Source organism: Setaria italica, chromosome IV (genome assembly GCF_000263155.2).
Source record: "Setaria italica strain Yugu1 chromosome IV, Setaria_italica_v2.0, whole genome shotgun sequence".
In the NCBI taxonomy this organism is placed as follows: domain Eukaryota; kingdom Viridiplantae; phylum Streptophyta; class Magnoliopsida; order Poales; family Poaceae; genus Setaria; species Setaria italica.
Genome location: NC_028453.1, coordinates 30,426,513 through 30,447,982, shown reverse-complemented (window position 1 = coordinate 30,447,982; position 21,470 = coordinate 30,426,513). Strand labels below are relative to the sequence as shown.

The 21,470-nt window shown below is 46.6% G+C and overlaps 3 protein-coding genes across 3 annotated transcripts; 1 reads left to right on the top strand and 2 right to left on the bottom strand.

The window, feature by feature from the left end:
• The first annotated feature begins 6,006 nt into the window (after positions 1 to 6,006).
• LOC101778521 (SKP1-like protein 1A) lies at positions 6,007 to 6,530 on the top strand. Its single transcript, XM_004965583.2, has one exon. It carries the CDS (start codon positions 6,007 to 6,009, stop codon positions 6,517 to 6,519), a length of 513 nt encoding a protein of 170 aa, XP_004965640.1. The 3' UTR covers positions 6,520 to 6,530.
• A 2,267-nt stretch (positions 6,531 to 8,797) lies between these two features.
• LOC101778125 (tRNA pseudouridine synthase A) lies at positions 8,798 to 12,032 on the bottom strand. Its single transcript, XM_004965582.2, has 9 exons — positions 11,832 to 12,032; positions 11,609 to 11,726; positions 10,970 to 11,154; positions 10,735 to 10,880; positions 10,473 to 10,564; positions 10,058 to 10,302; positions 9,683 to 9,752; positions 9,282 to 9,344; positions 8,798 to 9,206 (listed from the first exon to the last, which is right to left on the bottom strand). The coding sequence occupies exons 1-9, from the start codon at positions 11,990 to 11,992 to the stop codon at positions 9,018 to 9,020; spliced, it is 1,269 nt and encodes a 422-aa protein (XP_004965639.1). The 5' UTR covers positions 11,993 to 12,032; the 3' UTR covers positions 8,798 to 9,017.
• Positions 12,033 to 12,241: 209 nt separating this feature from the next.
• LOC101777710 (probable serine/threonine-protein kinase PBL17) lies at positions 12,242 to 17,238 on the bottom strand. The gene is made up of 6 exons (XM_004965581.4): positions 16,680 to 17,238; positions 15,280 to 15,590; positions 14,846 to 14,981; positions 14,020 to 14,156; positions 13,457 to 13,580; positions 12,242 to 13,277 (listed from the first exon to the last, which is right to left on the bottom strand). The coding sequence occupies exons 1-6, from the start codon at positions 16,726 to 16,728 to the stop codon at positions 12,631 to 12,633; spliced, it is 1,404 nt and encodes a 467-aa protein (XP_004965638.1). The 5' UTR covers positions 16,729 to 17,238; the 3' UTR covers positions 12,242 to 12,630.
• Positions 17,239 to 21,470: the final 4,232 nt, after the last annotated feature.

Below are 21,470 nucleotides of genomic sequence, written 5' to 3'. Positions count from 1 at the left end.
TATTGACCTGAGTCTCACAATACCCTAGAGAAAAAGTTTTACCTGCGCATCTTCTCCTGAACTATTTATGTTTAAATCTTAGAACTCTGTCTAACACTGCATCACTAAGTTTGTTTCAACCTATGTTCTGTAATAACTCGTACCTTTTACATATGTATGTAAAAATGTAATGTTTGTTGATATTATCCCATCGCGGATATTATCCTGATGTATGGCTATGAGACATGTCGTGGATCCTTCGAGGAGTCCTAGGGACACTCGACGGACTACCGGACTTATGCTGTTTTAGGTGCGTTTCGGATAATTGATGTTCCGACAGCGATTAGGCTCACTTAAACCAGCTTAAGTCGGGCGGTTCCGCCACAACCGATTTGAAGTCTTGCTCACTGGCGGGTTTCACTTTTGTGGAGCCTGACTTGTTTTCCTGGATCTCTAGTTCGGTGGGATGGAATTTCTTTGAAGCTGTGAAGACTTACTTCATGGGACTAGGAGATTGAGTAGTCACAGCAATTTCCACGGCTTCGGTGTCGCATTCGTAGGATCTCCGGAGATCTCCTAGTAGCGTGAGTTCCCCTTTGGGGCCTGGCATTTTGAGTACCAGGTAGACATAATGTGGTATGGCCATAAACTTGGCGAGTGCTGGCCGTCCAAGTATGGCATGATAAGATGTTTCAAAGTCGGCGACCTCGAACCTGATGTACTCGGTACGGTAATGTTCCTTAGTTCCGAAGGTGACCGGAAGGACAACTTGTCCCAGTGGTATAGCCGCGTTTCCGGGCACAATGCTGTAGAAAGGTGAATCCGTTGGGGTAAGCATTTCAGTGACGTCGAGGCACATTTTCCTTAATGTCTTGGCGAAGATAACGTTGAGGCCGCTTCCGCCGTCGATGAGTACTTTGGTTAACTTTGAACCTGCCACAATTGGATCCAGGACTAGTGGGAAACGGCGTGGTTCTGAAAATTTTGTCCATTGATCTTTTCTGCTGAAAGAAATTGGAACTTCCGACCATTTTAATGGTGTGGGGTCCGTTGGCTCGATGGCCATGATCTCCCTGAGTACGAGTTTGTTAGCTCGCTTGGATGCAGAGCCTGGAATGCCGCCAAAAATGACGTTGACGGTTTTTGAAACCGTTTGGAAATCGCCGTCCTCATTTTCGTCATTGCGGGCTTTATTTTTACCCTTCTCTCTGCTTTTGGTGTACTCTTCAGGAGTTGGTGGTGCGGGTAAGTCTTGCATGACTCGGCGCATGCTGTAACAGTCTATTGCGGAGTGCTTGCTAGTCGGATGCCATGGGCACTGCTTTTTGAGTAGCTCTGTGAAGGTTGGCCTATCATCGTTTCTGCGGTGTCCCTTTTTTCTGGAGCTGGTCATGGCAGCAACGGTGTTGTCGGGCTTCCTTTTGCGATTGTGGTTACCCGGATAGGAGTTCCGAGCATCGTTATGCCGAGTTCTATCTGTTTCATTGTTGTGGTTGTTGTCGCGTCCACGGTTATGGTGGGAACCAAACCGTTCTCGCTCTGTCTTCTTCATCGGCCCATTGTTGCATCATGACTTTGAGCTCTTTGACATCGGTTGGTCGTCGGCGACCGAAGTCTTGGTATGTTCGTCGATCATAGAGTCCATTTTGGAAGCACTCAATGACGTCTGCTTCGGAGATATCCACTATGGTAGCCTTCTTTTCGAAGAACCGTCGCAGATAATCGCGTAAGGTCTCGCCCTCTTTCTGCTTAATTTGTCTTAAGTCGATTTTGTTGCCTGGTCTAGCCATGGAGCCTGCGAAGTTGTTGGTGAAAGCCTTTGTCAAGTCTGCCCAAGAATCAATGGACTTGGGTTTGAGTGACTCGAGCCAGGTCAGTGGCGCGGGCTCCATGCATATAGGGAAATGAATGACTTTGGTGTCGTTATTGCCCCCAGCTGCTTGGACGGCTAGCGAGTAACAGCGTAGCCATTGAACTGGGTCTTGCTTGCCGTCGTATTTGGTAATTCCAGTTGGCTTGAACTTTTCGGGTAATTTTGTTTTCATTACCCGGTTTGTGAAAGCAGGAAAATGGTTGTAACTATCGACTTCTCGTTCGCGTCGACTGTTGAGAATTTCTCGAAGATCGCTGAAGTTGGACATCTCGCGGATCTTCCGAGTGGGGCGGATACTTTTAACCGAGTTGGTGCAGCTGACCTCACCAACATCTTTCTGTCGAGTAGGAGCTTTGTGCTTGCTTGGACCTTGGCTGTGTTGCCGGGGTTGATTGATTGCATCGTCGTTTCGTGGGGTGGCGTTTTTATCTGCAGCTCCCCTACTACCTTCTTGATGAGAAGTGATACGAGGAACGGACGGAATTGGTGATTCTTTGTCGAGTAGCTTGTAAGCTTGCTCCGCGAGTTGTGCGATTAGTCCGTTGTTGCGCTGCACGAGTTGAGCTGTGGCTGCGTTATCCTTATCATGAGGCATCAATGTCGTCAAAAGGTTGATTGAAGCGATAGCCGCGAGTGGAGTATTATGCTCCTGAGCCTGAACTGCGTTGAAAGCCCTTTCAATATTTGTAATAGGAATATTTGTAGCCATCGACTGTCGTCGCTCAGCTCGAGTGGCATTGCGCGCCCTTCGTTGGTTGCGCTGCTTGGGAGTTTCACCGTGAGGGGCGTCAGCTGTAGACTCATCTTCAGAGATGTTGTCGATTTGCGCTAATCGCCTGGGGGTTCTGTTCTGGCTAGTACCCGGGTTGTTATTCTGAGTAATAACAAGTATCTCTCTATCCGGGTAGTAGCTTCCGGAGCTTGATGTTGCAATCTCTGTGTAACTTTCTTCGTGGTTGGAAGTGAGTGGAACGCCTTCTTGATATAGTAGGTTGTCTATATGGGCGACAAGGCGTGAGTCATGGTCACGGTCGAGAAGAGAGGGTCGCAATCCCAGCTAGTGGATGAATCTGCCTTAAGATGTTGAAGTTATTACCAACCCTTGGGCAGGACCAGATAACGGTATCTCTGGTGAGTAGGATGAGTCAGAGTCAACATCTTTGTCATGCCCGAGTTCGACTCGGGTTTGAGCAAGAAAACCTTGGTGGAGTTTCGTTGCGTTGCGGAGTCTGTACGGGAACCGCGTTGAAGTCGAAACCGATTTGGATGCTAACTGGGGCCATCGAATCTGAAGCGAGTCCGACCTTGAGTCCTGGGGTCGGCTGAGCCCGACCCTTTGGAGGAGTAGTTCCGCCTCGCCCGACCCCGAGTGAAGCTCCGCCTCGCTCGACCCTGAGTCCTGGGGTCGGGAGTGCTCGACCCCTGAGCGGAAGGTTGGAGTGGTCCGAGGCGAAGTCGAATCCGACGCGTAGTCGAGCTCGAACTCGTTGACTTTGAAATCTTGATTTTTTCTGGTCAAATCTTCTGGTTTCTTCTCCTGAACGTCAATGATCTGGCGTCAAAACGATCCCGAGCTTTCAGCGACGCAAAGCCAAGATCCAAAAACGAAGGTGGCGCCGACTTCGATGAAGAAGACAGGCCTGATGATGATCTTTGCCATTGAGTTTGCGCTGAGAAACTCGACGAGCGCCCCTACCTGGCGCGCCAGCTGTCGGTGTTTTAGACCGGCAACCCGCCTAGGGGGTACCCTAGGTGGTCTTTTATGCGGTAAGGGTCGTCGAGAATCAAGGAATCAATGGTGACGCAAGGAACACGATTTAGACAGGTTCGGGCCGCTAGATCGCGTAATACCCTACGTCATGTGTGTTGGTTTGTATTGATGTTTGCTTTGATCTTGAGAGAGATGTCTTGAGGGGGGTCCCTGCCCGGCCTTATATACACGAGAGGGCAGGGTTACAAGTCTGAGTCCTAGTCGGGTACTATTACAGAGTTCTACTCAGTATTAGCCCGAGTAGTTTTCCATAAACATACAAGACTAATCCGAGAAGGATACGCCCATCCTTGTTCTGATCTTGTCCGAGTACGTCCCTTGGTGGGCCGTCCAAGGCCTACTCGTGGACCTAGGGAGTATGCCCGACAATTGGTACAACGTTTCGTAAAAGAAGAGAAATTAAAAGAAAGAAACATTTTGATGAGAACCTAGATGACACAAATGCTGCTACACAGTCTGCCGAGGAGCTATTTAGAATAAGCTATTTTTTACCTGTTATTGATCAAGCAATTTCCTCATTTACAACAAGATTTGAACAGTACCAGAGTTACCAACAAAATTTTGGTTTCCTATTTACCTGTGAAACATTACAGTCATTGGATGACACGAGTTTGAAATCTTCTTGTGATAATCTTGGGGCTGTCCTTACAAAAGATGGAAATTCTGATGTTGATGCCAATGATTTGTGTGTGGAGTTAAAGTTTCTTCAAGATTTCATTCCTAAAGAAAATATGGGTCCTGTTGAAATTCTAAAGTTCCTAAAGCGGCGTGACTGTTTTCCCAATGCAAGTATTGCATATAGAATTCTATTGACCATTCCTGTGACCGTTGCATCAGCAGAGCGAAGCTTTTCAAAATTGAAACTATTGAAGTCATATTTGCGTTCGACAATAACACAACAAAGACTTAGGGTGCGTTTGGTTGGGAGACAATGTAGAACGCGACGGTCCCGTCCCAGTTTTTCGGGATGGGATGATCCCATTTCATGTTTGGTTGAATGGGATGGGTACGTCCTAATTTTTTGTTTGGTTGGAGAGATTGCAAAAGACGGGACGAGCACCGTTTTCTCCTTCTGTTAACACCGTTCGTGGGGCCCACCTGTCATACTAACCGCCGAATCTCAGGGGCCGGCCGTGCTCGCCCGCGGCGGAGCTCCCGCCCGCGCCGGCCGTGCTCGCCCGCGCCGGCCGCGGCGGAGCTCCCGCCCGCGCCGGCCGTGCTCGCCCGCGCCGGCCGCGCCCGCCCGGAGCTCGCCCGCGCAAACGGCACGTGACGGGGGTGAAGTGGGATGCCCCCGTCCGCTCGTTTTGGTGGGATGGGGGCATCCCGCATCTGGAGGGTATATTCCCTCATAGGGATGTCCCCATCCCACCTGTCTCCAAACCAAACACGGGACGAAGTGGGATCGTCCCGTCCCGTCCCACTTCGTCCCTCGAACCAAACGCACCCTTAATGATTTGGCTACAATAGCACTTGAAAGTGGATTACTGGATAAGATTGATTATGAGCATATCATTGAAGATTTCATTTCAAGGAATACTAAAAGAATGCTTCAATTAAAGATTATGAAAGTATATCTTATTATGATATATATCATATATATTATTTAAAGTTCTATTTTTTTTAAGGTAGACAGTTTGTTACAGGGTCTCGATTTTCGCCGGCTCAGCCCTGGCCGCGAACAGGAGCTCGGCCATCACGCACGCACCCCAGCGCCCAGACGTCCACCTCCGTCCCGTGGCACCGGCCGGGCGCCGCCGATCAGCTGCTCCGGCGAGCGGTACCACGCCTCGCCCACGGGTTTCTCCACCGGGTGCATCTTCCCGACGGGCCTCGACGGCGTCGCGCACCCGACGCCACGAATGATGAATCTTGACCGCGCCGCCGCCGTCGGGCCCGACGAGGATGTTATCGGGGTTTATGTCGCCGTGGACCGTTCCGGCGGCGTGCAACTCCTCCGCCACCACCACCCACCAGGAGCTGCCTCATGGAACCGCGCGCGTCGTCCTCGGAGAAGGGGGCTACTGGGTGTCTGGGTCCGACGAGCTCCACGCCGAGAGCGCCCGAGTTCGTCTCCGATCTCTGTTCGCATTCGGATACGTAGAGAGGCGTCGACGCGTCGTGCCTTGCGCGCGACGTGCCGCCTGCCGCGGCAGCCGCGCGGGTAAGCGGAACCGTTTCTTACTCGTTAATTACACTCCGACTCGATGACGATGATCACAAAGATCTGCCGTCCCTCTCAACCTATAAATCAATCCAATCCATGGCCACACAATTTCCCAATTCCAATTGCTAATTGATCCTTCGAATCGATCCGAGGAGAAAGCGCTTCGATCGCAAAGCTAGCTAGCGTCCCGCCGGCGACAACCACGCGACCGAATCGATGGCTTCCCCGACGATGTTCACGCTCATCAGCTGCGACGACGAGCGCTTCGAGGTGACGGAGGCGGCGGCCAACATGTCGCAGACCATCCGCCACATGATCGAGGACGGCTGCGCCGACGGCGGCGTCCCGCTCCCCAACGTCGACGCCAAGACCCTCGCCAAGGTGCTCGAGTACTGCAACAGGCACGCCGCCGCCGCCGCGAGCCCCGAGCCTGCTGCTGCCGGCCCCGCCGCCACCGCGAGCGCCTCGGCGGGCAAGGACGACGACGACGATCTGGCGAGCTTCGACAAGGCGTTCGTGGACGTCGACAAGGACACGCTGTACAACCTCCTGCTGGCCTCCAACTACCTCGAGGTCAAGGGGTTGCTGGACCTCACCTGCCAGAAGGTCGCCGACATGATCAAGGGCAAGATGCCGGACCAGATCAGGCAGACGTTCGGGATCAAGAACGACTTCTCGCCCGAGGAGGACGAGGAGATCCGCAAGGAGTACTCATGGGCTTTCGAGTAGTTAGAGGCCGCCGGCGGGCCTGGCCACGGCACCATGGATAAACTTGCTTGGAGCTTAGTGGATCCCTTAGTTTGTTCAGGCATGCTCGAGAAGACGCACGCTCATTAAGTTGTTTCTTAGTGTCCAAGGTTTAATCAAGGATTAATTAAGTAACTCTACCTCGATCTTCTCTGTCACATCTGAATCTATCATGTGCTCTTCTCTTGTTTTTTGCTGATGTTTTCAGTTTCTGGAAGTTGTGATTTTGATTTCGTCGATTAAACTTACAATATTAGCATTGGGAGATCGATGACACTGGTTGGTTTGATCAAAGTTTGTTTCGTTAGTTATAATAGAACACGTTCGGTTATACGAGACTCCAAGCAATATAAATGCCGTGGATGGACAGTGTCTTAATTCTCATCGATCACATAGATCATGTGTTGTGCATACATTGAGAAAAACCTTTTTTTGGGGTCTACACACAGACCTCTTTGCAGCGACATGCGAGCAAGACACTACCAATGCTAGTGACATGCACCGTGTGTCGTGTCTCGTGTAGAGCATGCGTGCCATGAATAACCTGAATCGGGGTGTGCCATGACCAGAAGCACGTGGCTGCTACAGTGAACCATGAATAACCTCTAGCGACCTGCCAAAGCACTTACCGCAAGTAGATGGTTAGGGTTTGAGCTTGCGACTACGAGAGTGACGCGGTCTTGTGGATCGAAATAAGCAGGTCATGTACCGCATGTCTATTGGATTCGGAAAGTCTGTGAACGACCAACGATAACGATGACAAGGTAAATTAGTAAAAGGAAGGGATAGAGGTAGTGGATAGATTTCAGTGGAAAATTTGTAATTCATGTTTTTCTAATGGCAAATTCGAGCAAGGGGGTGAAAGCGGTGTTATATGCAAATTTGCCTCAAATATGGTTGAATGAGGTAGCAACGATGGCTACGTCTAGGTTGGTGAACGGGAAGAAGATGGTTGCGGGGATTCATAGCTTGGGAGGCATAGAGCATCTCCAACAATATTTTTTTTTCTCAACTCGAACTTTGAGTGTGGAAAGAAAAAACTGACGTCCAACGATTCTCAAATTGCATGCCCAATATTTTGATGACCTATAGGCAGATACAGAGAAAGTCTACACGCGCTCAATCCGCCGTTTTCGCATCCAAATTGATCTCACGTGTCTCTAACATTTCGCAAAATGTATGCAACTTCAAAACTTTGGAAAATGATTTTTGGGAACTGTTGGTGGAGGGGGTTATGTTTTGCTCTAGATAGTTTTTGGAAATACTCCAAACCAAGATTACTGGGAGTTCTTTTTGGAATTATTGGAGATGCTCTAAGTCGTCTCCAATGGCGGGATCAGATCCTATAAGAAGTTTGACTCCTGCGCACGGCATGCCATGTTGGATGAAGTCTAAGCTCCTTCCTCCTCCTCTCTCTTCTCCATGGTGGGTGGGTGTGTGGTGGTGGTGGTGTGTGGGGGGGGAGGGGGGGGAGCCCCCAGCACCATGTTGGATCTACCTCTAAAGATGGTCATGCTAACTATAGTTTAGACATTTGACAAGGTATGGTTCGAGGTGGAGGCAATAGCGTCGGTGCGCAGTATGGTCCCATGTACTAGGGCGCATGATCAAATGGTGCAATAAGGACGTCACTAACATCGGTACCAACATGGGTTCAAAGACAGGTAGTAGTTTGTCGATGTAGCTGAAGGGAGCCATTCTTTTACTAGGCTTGGTTAAGCGCAAGAAGAGGTTGCTCATTGTTCGATGTAGTAGCGTTTCACTATTTTATTCTTAAATGCATGCTCCAAAGGTCATCAATTCTATAGCTTCATGAAACTCAGATCTATTGTCGTATCAAATTCGGATCTATTATCGTATCATATATGTATTACTAAGACAAAGGAACTCGTATGTATTTGTACGCTTGAAGTGAGCTTCAATCGCATGTTTTTTTTTTCACATTGCAATTGTTCCGTCATGTGTCCAACTTTGTTTGCTAGGGTTATGGCTTAAGGAGCCTTATCTTCCCCGGCTACAAGGACGTGGTGGTGGCACGTTAGGGAAGGAGACGCTGTTGGAATTGGCCAGGCTTTATATTTTTGAATTGTATTGGGTACTTGGGGATGTTTTTTTAGCTTCTCCTCACTGATTCTATTTATACTAAAAATGCAGAAGCTAGACTAAACCCGCTTCTCAAAGAAGCGTTTTTCCTATATTAGTGCAGCTTATTTGAGAGACGCTCTCCCCACCGCTGTACCAAACAGAACCAAATACACCATTATTATCATCTAGGTGGAGATCATGGCAGACAAATAAAGGAGAAGACTTTAAAATGACGCTGCGATGAATCGGCGGACCCAGAACTAGTGTAAGCCCGGGCTGAAGCCTGTACGCAAATGAAAATGACCAATGAAGCTAAACGAGCCGCTCCACAGCCTGACGTCAATTGTTCAATCGTGCATCTTGTGTTTTTCTCCAACAAAAAGATATGACTTCTTTTAATCAACTATGAAGCACCTCTGTTTACTGAAATCTTTGTAACCAACATCGACGAGGCAGAGGCCCTCCGGTGGTGCCGGAGGAGCTGTGGCACGCCTGTCAGTGGCTTCCATCAGATTCAACAGAGCATCCTCTCCGGCACCAGCAGCAGCCTCTCGTATGGCAGTAGCAACAAGAACCCTAACCATCTGTACATTGAGATATAGTGAGAATCAGCAGTCATATGAATGACTGAGTGTAAGCATCACAGCTTGTTGTTTTACCTTGCGTAGAAACCTGTTTGCAACTAGCTCAACGCACATGACACTCAAGCCTTCTTTGTAATCCTATAGGAGGAACAAAAACCAAACATTGCCGTTTCAGTTGAAAGAAGAATACAAAAATGTAGATGATATGGAAGAATATTAGATCAAAAGTATTCAACAATTAGTTCGAGGAAAAAGTATATTCAACAGTTGTAAATAACAGTCCAGGTTTAGTTCAGATACTCAGTTTGTTCTGGGGTCAGCAAAAATATACGTGTCACAGCAGTACTACACGGAAACGCACTGTCCTGCCACACATGTGCTGAGTAACTCACAAAACTAAAAAGCTACATAATTCTTCAGTTGATAGCTGCAATCTATTCAACAACTAGAGACAAAATAATCTATGCTGCTCTCACCTCATTAGCGCAATATAGTTTGGCCGCTGCAGCTCGAGAATGGAACATGAAACATTCTGTAGGTGGGCCACTGAAAAAACAATAGGAATATTGATAGAAGTGATGAGTTTATCAAGCTTTCATACAAGTGCCAACATAATGACATGGATTACATATAAAAGGAGTGTATTGCTCTTTTCAGATGACAAATTGGTGATGAACTTTGGTTGAGAATTTCCAGACAGCTCTGACGAATATCTATGTCAGGATCAGGTAATAAAACTCCAAGATATGCATTAAGAAAGATCCAGGTACTAGAGATTAACCTGCCAGAAACCATTTTTTGTACTTATAAATGCACTACATCTTATGAACTTATGGTTGGATGAAACTTACACACTGCGTGAAGCTTGCGTGTCACGTGCAAACATCTTGTAGGATAATGTCTTTCCAGCAAGTTTTCTAAGAATTTCGTCAACCTTTGCCACATCAAAGCTCTGAGGTTTTATGATGTGCTCAGAATTCTTTAACACTTCAGAGTGTCCTTCCCCAATGATCGATTTAGCATCCTCATCAAGAGGAAAAATGTACATGTATCTCCTCCATTTGGCTGCAAAATTAGGATGAAACTCACGTGCAACCTGCAAATTGTACCATCAGTTAATACTCAGCATAACGTCATTTATTGTTGAGGCCCTGGAAACCTCAGAACTTCCACCGACAAGAATAAACTGCCGTATGATTAAACGACACTTCAATATGGAATGCAGACATCATTAGCAGCATTTTTGGCAAAAGGATGAAACGGTACCTCTGACACATGCAAAGGTTTAAGTTTATCTGGAGCAGCCTCCTTTATAGCATCTTTTATATCTTCAGATTTCACATCCTTTCTCCATGTATCTATAGCAGCATACAGTAAATATAAGATGTCAGTCATCAGAATTCAGAAGGGGCAAATAAAGAAATGTCAGTCAAGCGATGTTGATATGCTGTTTAATAAACTTAAAAGTGTCACTAAATTAGGAAAAAACAATGAAAGCAATAGTATGTTTATTCTCAGGTTAACTAACAAAATGAGCAAACTTGCTGAAGAGCAGTCACCCCTTTGTCAGTGCGCCCAGCAACAATGGCACCGCCTTCAATTGGCAAAGATCTTGCTTCAAGCTGTTTGGCTTTTCGCTCATCAACAAATTGTCCAAGATGTTTCTCCACTAACCTGCAATCAATAAAAAGTGAAAAAAATTACCAGTGAATATATTCTATGCATGTGAATGAAGTGAAGAGTGATAGGTTGAACAAAATTACCCCTGAACAGTATTGAGGCCAGGCTGCTTTTGCCAGCCATCGAACGACCCCCCGTGGTATGAAAGAACAATTTTAAATGTTACTCTTTCCCACCTTCCTCCACGATCTTTGGAGGAAATTGTTGCCGTTTGTTTTTCTGATGGTGCTAGGTAATTCTCTCCAGTAGTATCAAGGCTGTAATCTTTCTGTGGAAGTAAATCTAAATGAGTTTCTCAAAATCAAAATATATGAGCAACTGGAGTAGCAGGCCATGTATCGATGCAAATGTTACTCTTTTCTCGAAATCAAAATTGTTGCCCTACTCTTAACATTTTTATTATTTTAAAAAAAAATCTAGCATATACATCGATAATCCCAATTGATCCTGGAGACCTTTTTAGCTATTCCAGTCTAGGCACAACTGGAGTAGCACTGTAGCAGACCATGTATTCAAATTTAATTGTCCAATAATTTTCTGTCCTGATTCAATCCTCAGTTTGCCTAAAAAGGAAGATATATATATTGGGCAATACTACAATTCGTCACAACATAAATAAAAGTCGGAAGAAATCAACATTCTTCCTCTTGCAACCAAGCGAATCGGGAAAAAAAATCGCCACCTGGATACCACAGGGGAGCCAAATGTTTGTGCTTTCTCACCTCATCTTTCCCAAACAGCTTGGCTAGCCCCGCCGCGCCGGCGCCGGTGCGCACGAGCTCGGCATAGAAGTCGACCACCCTGCTCCATGGCCGCGCGTACATGTACTCGTAGCTCTCCCTGCCCAACCAAGCATCCAATAAAGCTCCAGGGCTCAGGCTCAAAGCCCTAAACGCTAGATGAGAAAGCGAAGCGAGCAAGGAGGTGAAAGGGAGGGGCGGTTACTTGGCTGTCCACCGGAGGTGGTGGCACGCGTCGGTGTGCTTGTAGTGCACGTGTTCGTCCCGCTCCGCCGCCGCCGCCGCCGCGGATGTGGAAGCCGCTACCACCGGCGGCGCCCTCGCCTTCGCCGCCGTTGCCATGAGGGGTCGGAACTTGGCGAGCATGTGCTTTGTGTTTTCCTCTCGCACAAGACGGCCCCATGTCAGTGTGTTTTCACTTTTCCAAGCCGACCAAAATAGGAATATTCTTCCCCCAAGAAATTACTTTTTCCCTGCAAATGTAACCCCAGGTCAAAATAAGATTTTCGATCATGTTCCAAATCAAATCGCAGCTCCCATCTCCAGAATCAAAAGTTTGAGAGTATTAACATGTTAAAAGGCGGCGAACATACATTCATAGAAATAACTGGACAATTAAGAAAACTGACAGGATGTGGACACTGGCTAATATAATCTCTCAATTTCAAGTTTACAATGTAGAACAAGCATCTTTACAAGTAACTCGAACACACTGGCAACGGCACTGACTATCAGGACACATCTCTCCACTTCCATTTTTGGCGTGGAATTCTCCCGGAAAGAACCGTCTCAGGTTTTTACAGCGTCGTCATGGAAGGCACTCACATTACATGCTTTCCATCACAACTCTCATCTACATACAATTGCTAATCGGATGAACAAGAACCCTAGCATGGCCATCATCGAAAAAATTAACACTGGCTGACTGTTCTTAAGAACATGGATGGTGGCGCAAAAGATGACCAACGACAGCTCAGTCGTTGGGAAAAAAAACTTCTCTGATGTTAAATCTTGTACAAATCCTCGTCAGGAGGGTCCTGCATACTTCCGTTTCTGGAAGGGGATGCAAGCGTCTCCAGGCCGAGCTGCTGTCCGTCAGAGTCTGGTGACGGGATGTACATCTTGCACTCCAACGACGGCTCACTCTTGCTCCGGCCGTTCCCAGGCCGTGTTCGCCTGCTCTGGGGGACTGGTTTTCCATTCACAGGCGGCACAGCGGCGGTCTTTACTGCTGGTTCCTGTTTGGCCTTCTCCTTCTCAACACTCTCTGCAGGCTCCTTCGGGACCTCATAGAGTGTCACAGCACCAGTGATACTGTTCTGGAGGAGTATGTCTTGGCATTCAGGCATGTTCTGCACCGCCTCAAAGGTCTCAACAACTTGGCTCATAGTTGGTCGCCCTTTGGGGTTCTGACTCAGGCAACGGTATGCGAGGCTTGCCACCTCAATGGCGGCCTTGGTGGAGTACTGCCCCTCCATTCTGGGATCAATGATCCTGAATAGCTTCCGGTTGTGGACAAGGAGGGGGCGTGCCCAATCAACTAGGTTATGCTCACGGGTTGGCCGACTCTTGTCCACAGCCCTCCTTCCAATAATCATCTCTAGAAGCACAACGCCAAAGCCGTAAACATCACTTCGTGCGGTCAGATGGCCTGCAGCAAGTTAATTGGTGATTGAGGATTAATATATTTGAACCAAGTCAAGTAAAATGTAGTGTCTGTTCATTCTTGAGAACATGTTCGTTTTTCTATTTATAACATATGATTTGTTTTCTTATAATATAAGGAATTCCATCCTTGCTTTCTCATAATATAGGGAATTCCATCCTTACCAGTCATGACATATTCTGGAGCTGCATATCCATAAGTTCCCATGACCCGAGTTGACACATGGGTTTGGTCTCCACTAGGTCCTGTTCTTGCGAGACCAAAGTCTGAAAGCTTAGCATTGTAGTCCTGCAACAGTGGTAAAGAGTGGCATTGAGATGCTATCAGAGGCAATATATTAATATCTCAAGATCGCAGTAACAAATTTAGTGTGCAGTTCTGTGCTTCTAAAGATGGACTAGGCAAAATTGATTTAAGTATTCTTTAATGGCCTTAAAAACATGGGACACATTTTGGAGGCGCGGAAAATGCAATTGAACTTTCAGGTCTCAAAAATCATAGTACAATTTATACAGGGTACTTCCTTAAGATGCTGAGATAAAGGCAGGTATTTACATAATGTGTCACAGCATCACCAATGCATTGTTCATCAGTAGAATATCTTGTCCATACAATTTGGTTGGTTGGACATATGGGAAATTCAATTCAGAAAACAACCTTAAAACTAGTACTTAAATGGGGGGGAAAATACCAACACACATTCAAACATAATAGATGAGACACTAACCGCATCTAACAAGATGTTTGACGTCTTGAAATCCCGATAGATGATGGATCTCTCGGCTCCATGAAGGTACTCAAGCCCCCTTGCGGCACCCAGCGCAATCTTCATGCGTGTTGACCATGGCATATTAAGGCAAACCCCTGTTATGTTACAAGCAAGAGGATAAATAAATGAGAAACCCCTTTAGAACTGGAAATATACGTATAACTGATCTTCCAGACAATTAAAAAGGTGTGTAAAGCTTGCTTGGCATATTTTCCTGCCACCACTTGAATAAGAAATCTCTTATGAGGATCACATCAAGTATGTTGTTTCAATAGATCAATCAATGATGGAGAAAATTAGGTTTGACACATACAAGACTAGCATCTTTTTTACTGCTAGTGCAATGAATATAGCCACTCACCAACTAATATATATTGGTTTCATTTTTTGACCAGGTTACAAGGTGTACGAAGATTGTATGTTAAACTATGCGGTACCAAAACACCAACTGCAGCAATCACCTGAACACTTGGTGATATAATACATAAACTAAATTGCTAGTTGGAAGTAGATAATACAGTTCAAAGAAAAAGTGTTCATTATCATTATCATTCCAAAAACAAACCCCCGAAATTTGAAGATTATATTTGTAGTGTCGGACTCTGGGATAGCCAGGTTGAGCTGAATCATATATATTAGCTATTACTGATTAGATTTAAATGGAATTAACAAAAATATCTTCTCTGCTGATTTGTCTAAAGGCAAAAATGATGCACCCCATGCACGTTAAGCTAAGAACAATGACTGCTAAAGAGGGCAGTGAAAATAGACAGTTAGAGCTTACGGCGAAAAAGGTGTTTTTCAAGGCTGCCACAAGCCATGTACTCGTAGACAAGAAGTCTATGTGAACCCTCACAGCAATAGCCAATCAGTTCGACTAGATTTGGATGACTTAGTTGCCCAAGATAGTTGACTTCGGCCTGGAAACACATAAGAAAAACATTAGTGCAGTTATTGCAAGCAGTATATTGTTTAATGTCAACCTAATAACCAGCATAGAAATGCATTCATCTACCTATAGTGTTATGCAGATAATATTTATTAAAACATAAGGATAATGACTTTCTAATAAAAATATAAAGAAAAATGTCATCTCGAATCTTCAAAATTCAATCAGCAAGGTCTCGTGAAGGTTTCTAATGGCCATAAATTAACATGAATTACTGATGTACATGACCAAGCGACGTATAGAAACAGGAAGAAAGCAATGGAACTTACCAGCCCATTCCTTGTCTCCTGAAAGCCCTCTGGGTTTAGTTCTTTAACAGCAACCTGTCTAGATGGAAAACCTACTCTAACATTTTCATCAATTACACCTTTGTAAACAACTCCAAATCCACCCTCTCCAAGAATTTGGTCTGGCCGGAAGTTTTTTGTGGCTGCCCTCAGTTCATTGTATGTGAAAATATTAACATTTCCATATCCTTCTACTTGCAAGTCCACAACATCTTTTGGAGGAGCAAGGACACTTGCTATAGCTTTAGAATCCGATTTAGACTTTCTCAGGCCATCTGGTCCAGCAGCTTCAGCTGATAGAAATTTTAAGAAACAACTTCATCAGGAGAGAATCAAAGACGTACATATAGACATATAATCAATGCATACCTTAAGTAAGAAATAGAGAATCATGGTGATGTAATCCTTCAGTCCCAGGACTTTTTTTTTAATTTCACATTGATCCCATGAAGTGAATGGTAATAGCAACTTTAGTGTGTTGCATGTTATGCAAAGAAGAAGAGACCACATCTAAACCACTGTGCAGTCACATAAGCATTGCTGAGTCACAATGCTCCCTTAAGACCATTCTAACCAGCAGCCAGAATGGTCTGGCCAGTCAAAATGGTCTTAAGGGAGCATCTGTGGTCACAAGTTGCCATCAGCAGGACAGAATATGTTATATGTCATATCATCCCTTCCCTTTCTGGATAAACCAACTTCTACTAAACTTTCTGAAGATAGTACTCTATCAGCACAGCTGTCCACTATCAATCTCTCACTCTATACAATAATTGATTAACTTGGGCTGACTAACTTCTCAAGAATCGATTGAAGCTCAGTTTACCAGATTGCCAAGTTACCAGACTGTTCAAGCACAGATTTTGCAGGTACCCAAATTATCTATGAACTTTACCTACTTAAGTCTTACACCCAAAATATGAGCTAAATTTGACTTATTCTTCCACTATACTGCAGCTGGCCAAGTTGTCAAGGACCTTGCCTCAGAATGCAATTTTGTAAGCAAAGTATGAGCCTATTACAGTATCATGTTTTCAACAGGACACCAACAGGCAAAATTGTACCATGCGAAGTTAGTGCGAACAAAATAGGAGTGCAGTAGAAGACTATATATGGCATTTCCCATCACCCGTGACATGAGCTCACAAGCACAAGATGGCATCAAACCAGTCAACCCATCTTCTAAACACTAAAATCAATTAAAACCCTAATCAAAATCCATTCCTGCGCCTCTTCTTTAGCTGTTTTTACAAGTCCGATAAGTAAATTCTTAATTCACAACCAAATTACAAAGGCAACAACGCCCAACCTCACACCATGAGCTCCATACACCTCCCAAACATAGTAAACTGTATCAGAGACAGCAGCAGAAGCGCACAAACCTGGCCTGCTCTGGAGCCGGTGCTCCTCCTGCGAGAAGCATGCGCCCATGGGAACCCACAAGATCGCGCCTTTCCCTCCAATCCGGCCCTACTCCCTCCTCCACATCGCCCGCCTCCGGCCAGATCCACGCCCCAAGCAGCACCTTCGCCCCTTCACCAGCCGGGACCGCCCTACCCGCAAACTCCCGCCGCACCAACCGGCCGCTTCGTCCGCAACAATTACGCCCGCCGCCGACGGCAGCCTGAACTGGCGCGCTCGCCGCCCGAATTCGCCGCCGCAGCTCCTGCTGCGCGCCTTCCGGATGCGCGTCTTCCACCAACCTGTCCCTCTCCTCTCGGGCGCGTGGTTTTACTCCACTAGCACCACTTCTTGGCCTTTATTTTCCGTTGGGGGGCGCTCGAATGTAGCAGCGAAGGCGAGGAGATGGAGGAAAAAAAGGCGAGGAGGCGGATTAGCTGTGCCAGAGGTTTGGAATGAGTAAAAGGAAGCTGCTTTGGATTAAATAAACGCCGCGTACAACAGCAACGCGGCGGAGCAACCGGGGGTTGAGGTTGAGGCGGTTTTTTCTTTTTCTTTCATCATCTTTTTTTGTGTGATGCCCTGTGTGTCGGGGCTTTTGGTTGATGAACATGATTAGAGCGCGATTAGATAATGACAGTGGTCTGGACAGGAGTTGGGCGGGTTTATCTTTTGGTGGGAACTGGATAGATTTGGTTGTGTAGATAACATTTGGTACAGGTTCAAATAAAATTTAATTGTAGAACTAACGTTCCGTGGAAGTATTATCTTAACAAAATAATCTAGTTCAAACAAGATTTAATTGCAGAATTGAGGTTCCGCATAAGAGTTATCTTAATAAAAAACAATCTAGCTAAGCACAACTGGAAGAGCAGTAAACAGTGTTGCTTTTACTATAAGGATCAGATGGTTTGACATATGTTCTCTTGAGTGCCGATTGACTTGTATGGTTTGAGCAGTTGTTCATGCAGTTTGTGGTCTCTTGCAACCTCGCAGCATGGCAAATATATTTAGCACATGGCTAGTGGGAATAGCCCAAGTAGATTACTTGGAGCAGTAGCTACATGTTGGTTTTTATAATTGTGTAGAAACGCATCGATATTTGAAAATAAACCACCTCCTTTTTTTGCAGGTCATCTTCTCAATTACATATTGGCTATGTAAATGGGCTATCCTCTAAAAACCTACTTCCCAAGTTTTCATTGTAGCAGCACCTTGATACTCAGATACTCGGTGAAAATAGTCTAGGAATTTTTTTATCTAGGCACATAAGTGACGATCTAGTCTAGTGTTTCCGATTTGTTTTTTTTCATATGTAAGGTTGTGTGCTATTCTGACATAGGTCGGGAGACCTTCGAGTTATGATATATTATCTCAATGTAACGTTCTTAAAATTAATAAAGACCTTCAAGTTACCATATATTATCTAACATTCTCAAAATTAGTAAAGTTTCTCATTTGAAAAAAAAGGAATTGAGGTACCAAGATCATAAATTTGTTTAAACTACATTAAATTGAAGTGAGCATGGTTATTCTTTTATTTATCATTATCTTTAACAAATAAAAGGATTATATTCTACACTAGATAATTCTCTTTGTCTTATTTGCTTTCTTGATCAAATTTTTGATCCAAGGTATTCCCCCAAACTGGTTGTACTATAATATTTTTTTACATTTCAAGTTGTAGGCTCAATGTGTCATAATTTTGTATTATTTGAGCACATTCTTGTGAGAAACTGCTTTGTAAAGTTGTTAATGGGAAAGCTAGAAAACCTATATTTTGAATAAATAAAATGTATTTGTATTTTCGTGATCATGTCTGAGCATGTATTTTATTAAGAGAAAGAGAATTACAATGACATAACTTCGAGAGAACCGTCCAAACGTAAGGTTGCAAATTCACCACACATATGGTGGCAAGTATAAGTATCCCTAAAAGGGTGATTTCTGGAAAAAAAAATAAAAATCATCGAGAACAAACTTTCATCCATGTAGAATAAGCTTGAGCCTCTTAGAAGCCGATCCCGAAACTGGGGAAGCAAATAAAAGCCAGGCCCAAACAGGTAGCTGAAACAAACACGGACAAAGATCAAGTTGAAAATCTTTTGTCGGGGGAAGGTAATAGTGCTGTGGATGAAGAAGGCGAGTTGTTCGATTGGTACTTTTACCCAAAGGAAAGGAAAGAGAGAGTTTCGGTTCCTTATTTAGCTGGTCAGCAAGGAAGAAAAACCCAAACCGATGGAGCTGGTGAAAGAATCAAGTCGGCGAGGGCAACGTACGCACCGGCCAATCGGGGCTAGCATAGCAAGTAGGCAGTAGCATCGCCTTGGCACCTGCAGCGCCGGGTAGCTCCGGTTGTCTCCTAGTTGTTGGACCTAATCCGTCCTATAAACCCAACCGATCATCGCAACTGGGGCACAAAGATAACACGCCGGCCAGTTCATCAGGTCGCGAAAACAAGGGGCAGGCCCTGGCCGTGTCCCTATAAATCCCAGGTGCCCTCCCCAATAATCAACTGGGCAATTGGCATCATCATCATCAGCTTGAAACCAACTCGCGACGGATTGGAGCGACCGAACGTGATTGTTGTGGATTCGGGGGCCGGGAAGTCTGAATCAAATCCAAGACGCCACATGCGGAGGCACATGGGCAACCCCGCCCGAATCGGGTATGCCAGTGCCGATTCTTGGTTGGGCTGTCAAGAACAAGTTCAGCGCCGAACCTTGATCGCTCTTTTGTTTTTTCTTTGACTCCATGAGCAGACGCTGTCAGTCAGACCGATCACCCAGTTGCGGGGGGTTCACGCGGTTTCGCTTGTCCCCGCCCGGCCCGCATCTCGTCCCGACCCTCCTCGCTCTCCCTCCCCTTGGCCTTGGCGTGCGCGTCCCGGTAGGGTAGGTGGCGGCGGGCGAAGAAACGGGGCAGCTCGCCGTGCCACGATTAGCAATGTCTCCCCGGCCGGTCCGGCGGGGCGCGCGCGGGGAGACGACGCGCTTTCTCCCCCGCGGAGTCCGGTCGGTCAGCTCGTCGCTTTCGAGTGTTGTTTGCCTGCGCCCTCGTCAACGTCCTGCTACTGTATTTTGTCGAGTATGCTGCCGGTGCCTGCCCGTAGACGGTTGTAACACCACGCAAGACGACGCAGGGTGTACAGCGTGGCACCGTGTACGTGCGGTCGCCGGGGATGCAACCAACCGGTCCTGCACAGCAATGGAGCGAGGCTGGTGCCCGTCGTGCCAACCTGTCAGCGCCCTGCTCTGGTTGTCAGTGTCAACGTCCTGTGCGTGCTTTGTTTATTATTGTCCTCCGTCCTGTACGGTTGACTCGGTCGTGTGTATGCTGCGTGTGTGTGTGTGAGGACGTGGCGGCGTACGGTGGTGCCGGTGGGAAAGCGCGCGGGATTGGTCAGCGACATCCCGCTCACCCTCTGGGGTCTTGGACTTGGGGGCCGGCGATCTGTCTGGCGCAGGAACCATCCTGTTTCGGCGGATATGTCACGTCGTCGGGGATGACCACGTCGATGGGATGGGAGTCGTCAGGACAGGCGCGCGCGGCCGTGTCGGTTCCCACGGCGGTCGGCGGCGGCGGGGCCGGGACCGGGGTGCCGAGGTGGGTGGGGATGCGGCGTCCCCGTCGGAGGCGCGGGTGCCCGAGGAAGGTCGCCGGCGACGCTTGACTCGGTGAGTCTTGGTGCGGCTCCAGCGCCGCCGACGGGACAGGAGTGACGGACGACGACTGAGGTCGGCTCGGCTCACCTCACACAAAGCGAAACTTCTGGTTTTTTTTTTTTTTGAGACCTAGCGAAACTTCTGGATGCCTGCGTCGGTTTGTGTGTTGGAGGCCCAGCATCATATATATAAAAGTTGAGCAGATCAGCGTGGCCCGCGCCACCGTCGTCGCATTTCCTTCCTAGGGAAGAGACTCGGGCCCAACCCAACCCAATTTCCTCCCAACAAAAACCGGCTCCCGCTGCTGTGTAGCTACTGAAACTACCTTGTCAATTCAATGGTTTGCAAGTCCACACAAGCAAGTTTCCAATCGTTATTCCGGGAATCTCGGCATAATCAGCTGGCTGTTGATCGATGTTCTTCCAGAGATCATCAGATGCTGACGAATGATTTCACTCCGCTAGCGAAGTAACCATTCGATGCAGCAGCAGTACTGGTCGAGCGGCGGCACGCACTGGCCGCCCTTGGGGTACCCGCCGGCGGTCCGGCACCAGCTGTCGCAGTCCGGCCAGAAGTCCCCGCACTTGCCCCGGCAGACGTACCTCGCCGCCCCTGAGCAAACACAAAACCCCAGTGTTACATGGAGCCCAGGGTCTAATGCATCGAGAGCTACCGTGAAATTTACATTTCTAACGACTTTTGACATGTCTAGGTGCTATAAGATCATCTCGTATATTTGAATACCTAAAACTTATTTAGGTATAGGAGAGGAAAGATTTAGGTAATATTTTTGTGCTTCACTCCAACAACATACCTAAAATTGGATACTTATATTTTCTTGAGGGACTAATTATACCAATCCATATAGGAACTCTATTGGATCAAGGAGAAAGGAGAGAGAAATTTAGATCATAACCTATTATACCAATCCATATAGGTAATCTATTGGAGCTGTTCCATATAGATAATCTGTTGGAGCTGTGTTTTTTTGTTTTTAAGGTATTCTGATGGTTTCTAGTTTAGCAATCCGGTTTAGGTAAGCTGTTGGAGATGTTCTAACGCAAACAGAAAACAGAGCTTTGGGCACAGTTTGGGCGTACCGTAGGA

What these genes read in the sequence shown, in the direction of transcription:
- LOC101778521 (XM_004965583.2), top strand. Translation starts at nt 6,007, where the DNA reads ATGGCTTCCCCGACGATGTTCACGCTCATCAGCTGCGACGACGAGCGC.
- LOC101778125 (XM_004965582.2), bottom strand. Translation starts at nt 11,992, where the DNA reads ATGCTCGCCAAGTTCCGACCCCTCATGGCAACGGCGGCGAAGGCGAGG. An exon ending in CACCTCCGGTGGACAGCCAA is followed by an intron (nt 11,727 to 11,831) that starts GTAACCGCCCCT and finishes TTGGTTGGGCAG; the next exon opens with GGAGAGCTACGAGTACATGT. An exon ending in GGCCTCAATACTGTTCAGGG is followed by an intron (nt 10,881 to 10,969) that starts GTAATTTTGTTC and finishes TATTGATTGCAG; the next exon opens with GTTAGTGGAGAAACATCTTG.
- LOC101777710 (XM_004965581.4), bottom strand. Translation starts at nt 16,728, where the DNA reads ATGGGCGCATGCTTCTCGCAGGAGGAGCACCGGCTCCAGAGCAGGCCA. An exon ending in TGAAAAACACCTTTTTCGCC is followed by an intron (nt 14,157 to 14,845) that starts GTAAGCTCTAAC and finishes GTAACATAACAG; the next exon opens with GGGTTTGCCTTAATATGCCA. An exon ending in TCCAGAATATGTCATGACTG is followed by an intron (nt 13,278 to 13,456) that starts GTAAGGATGGAA and finishes AACTTGCTGCAG; the next exon opens with GCCATCTGACCGCACGAAGT.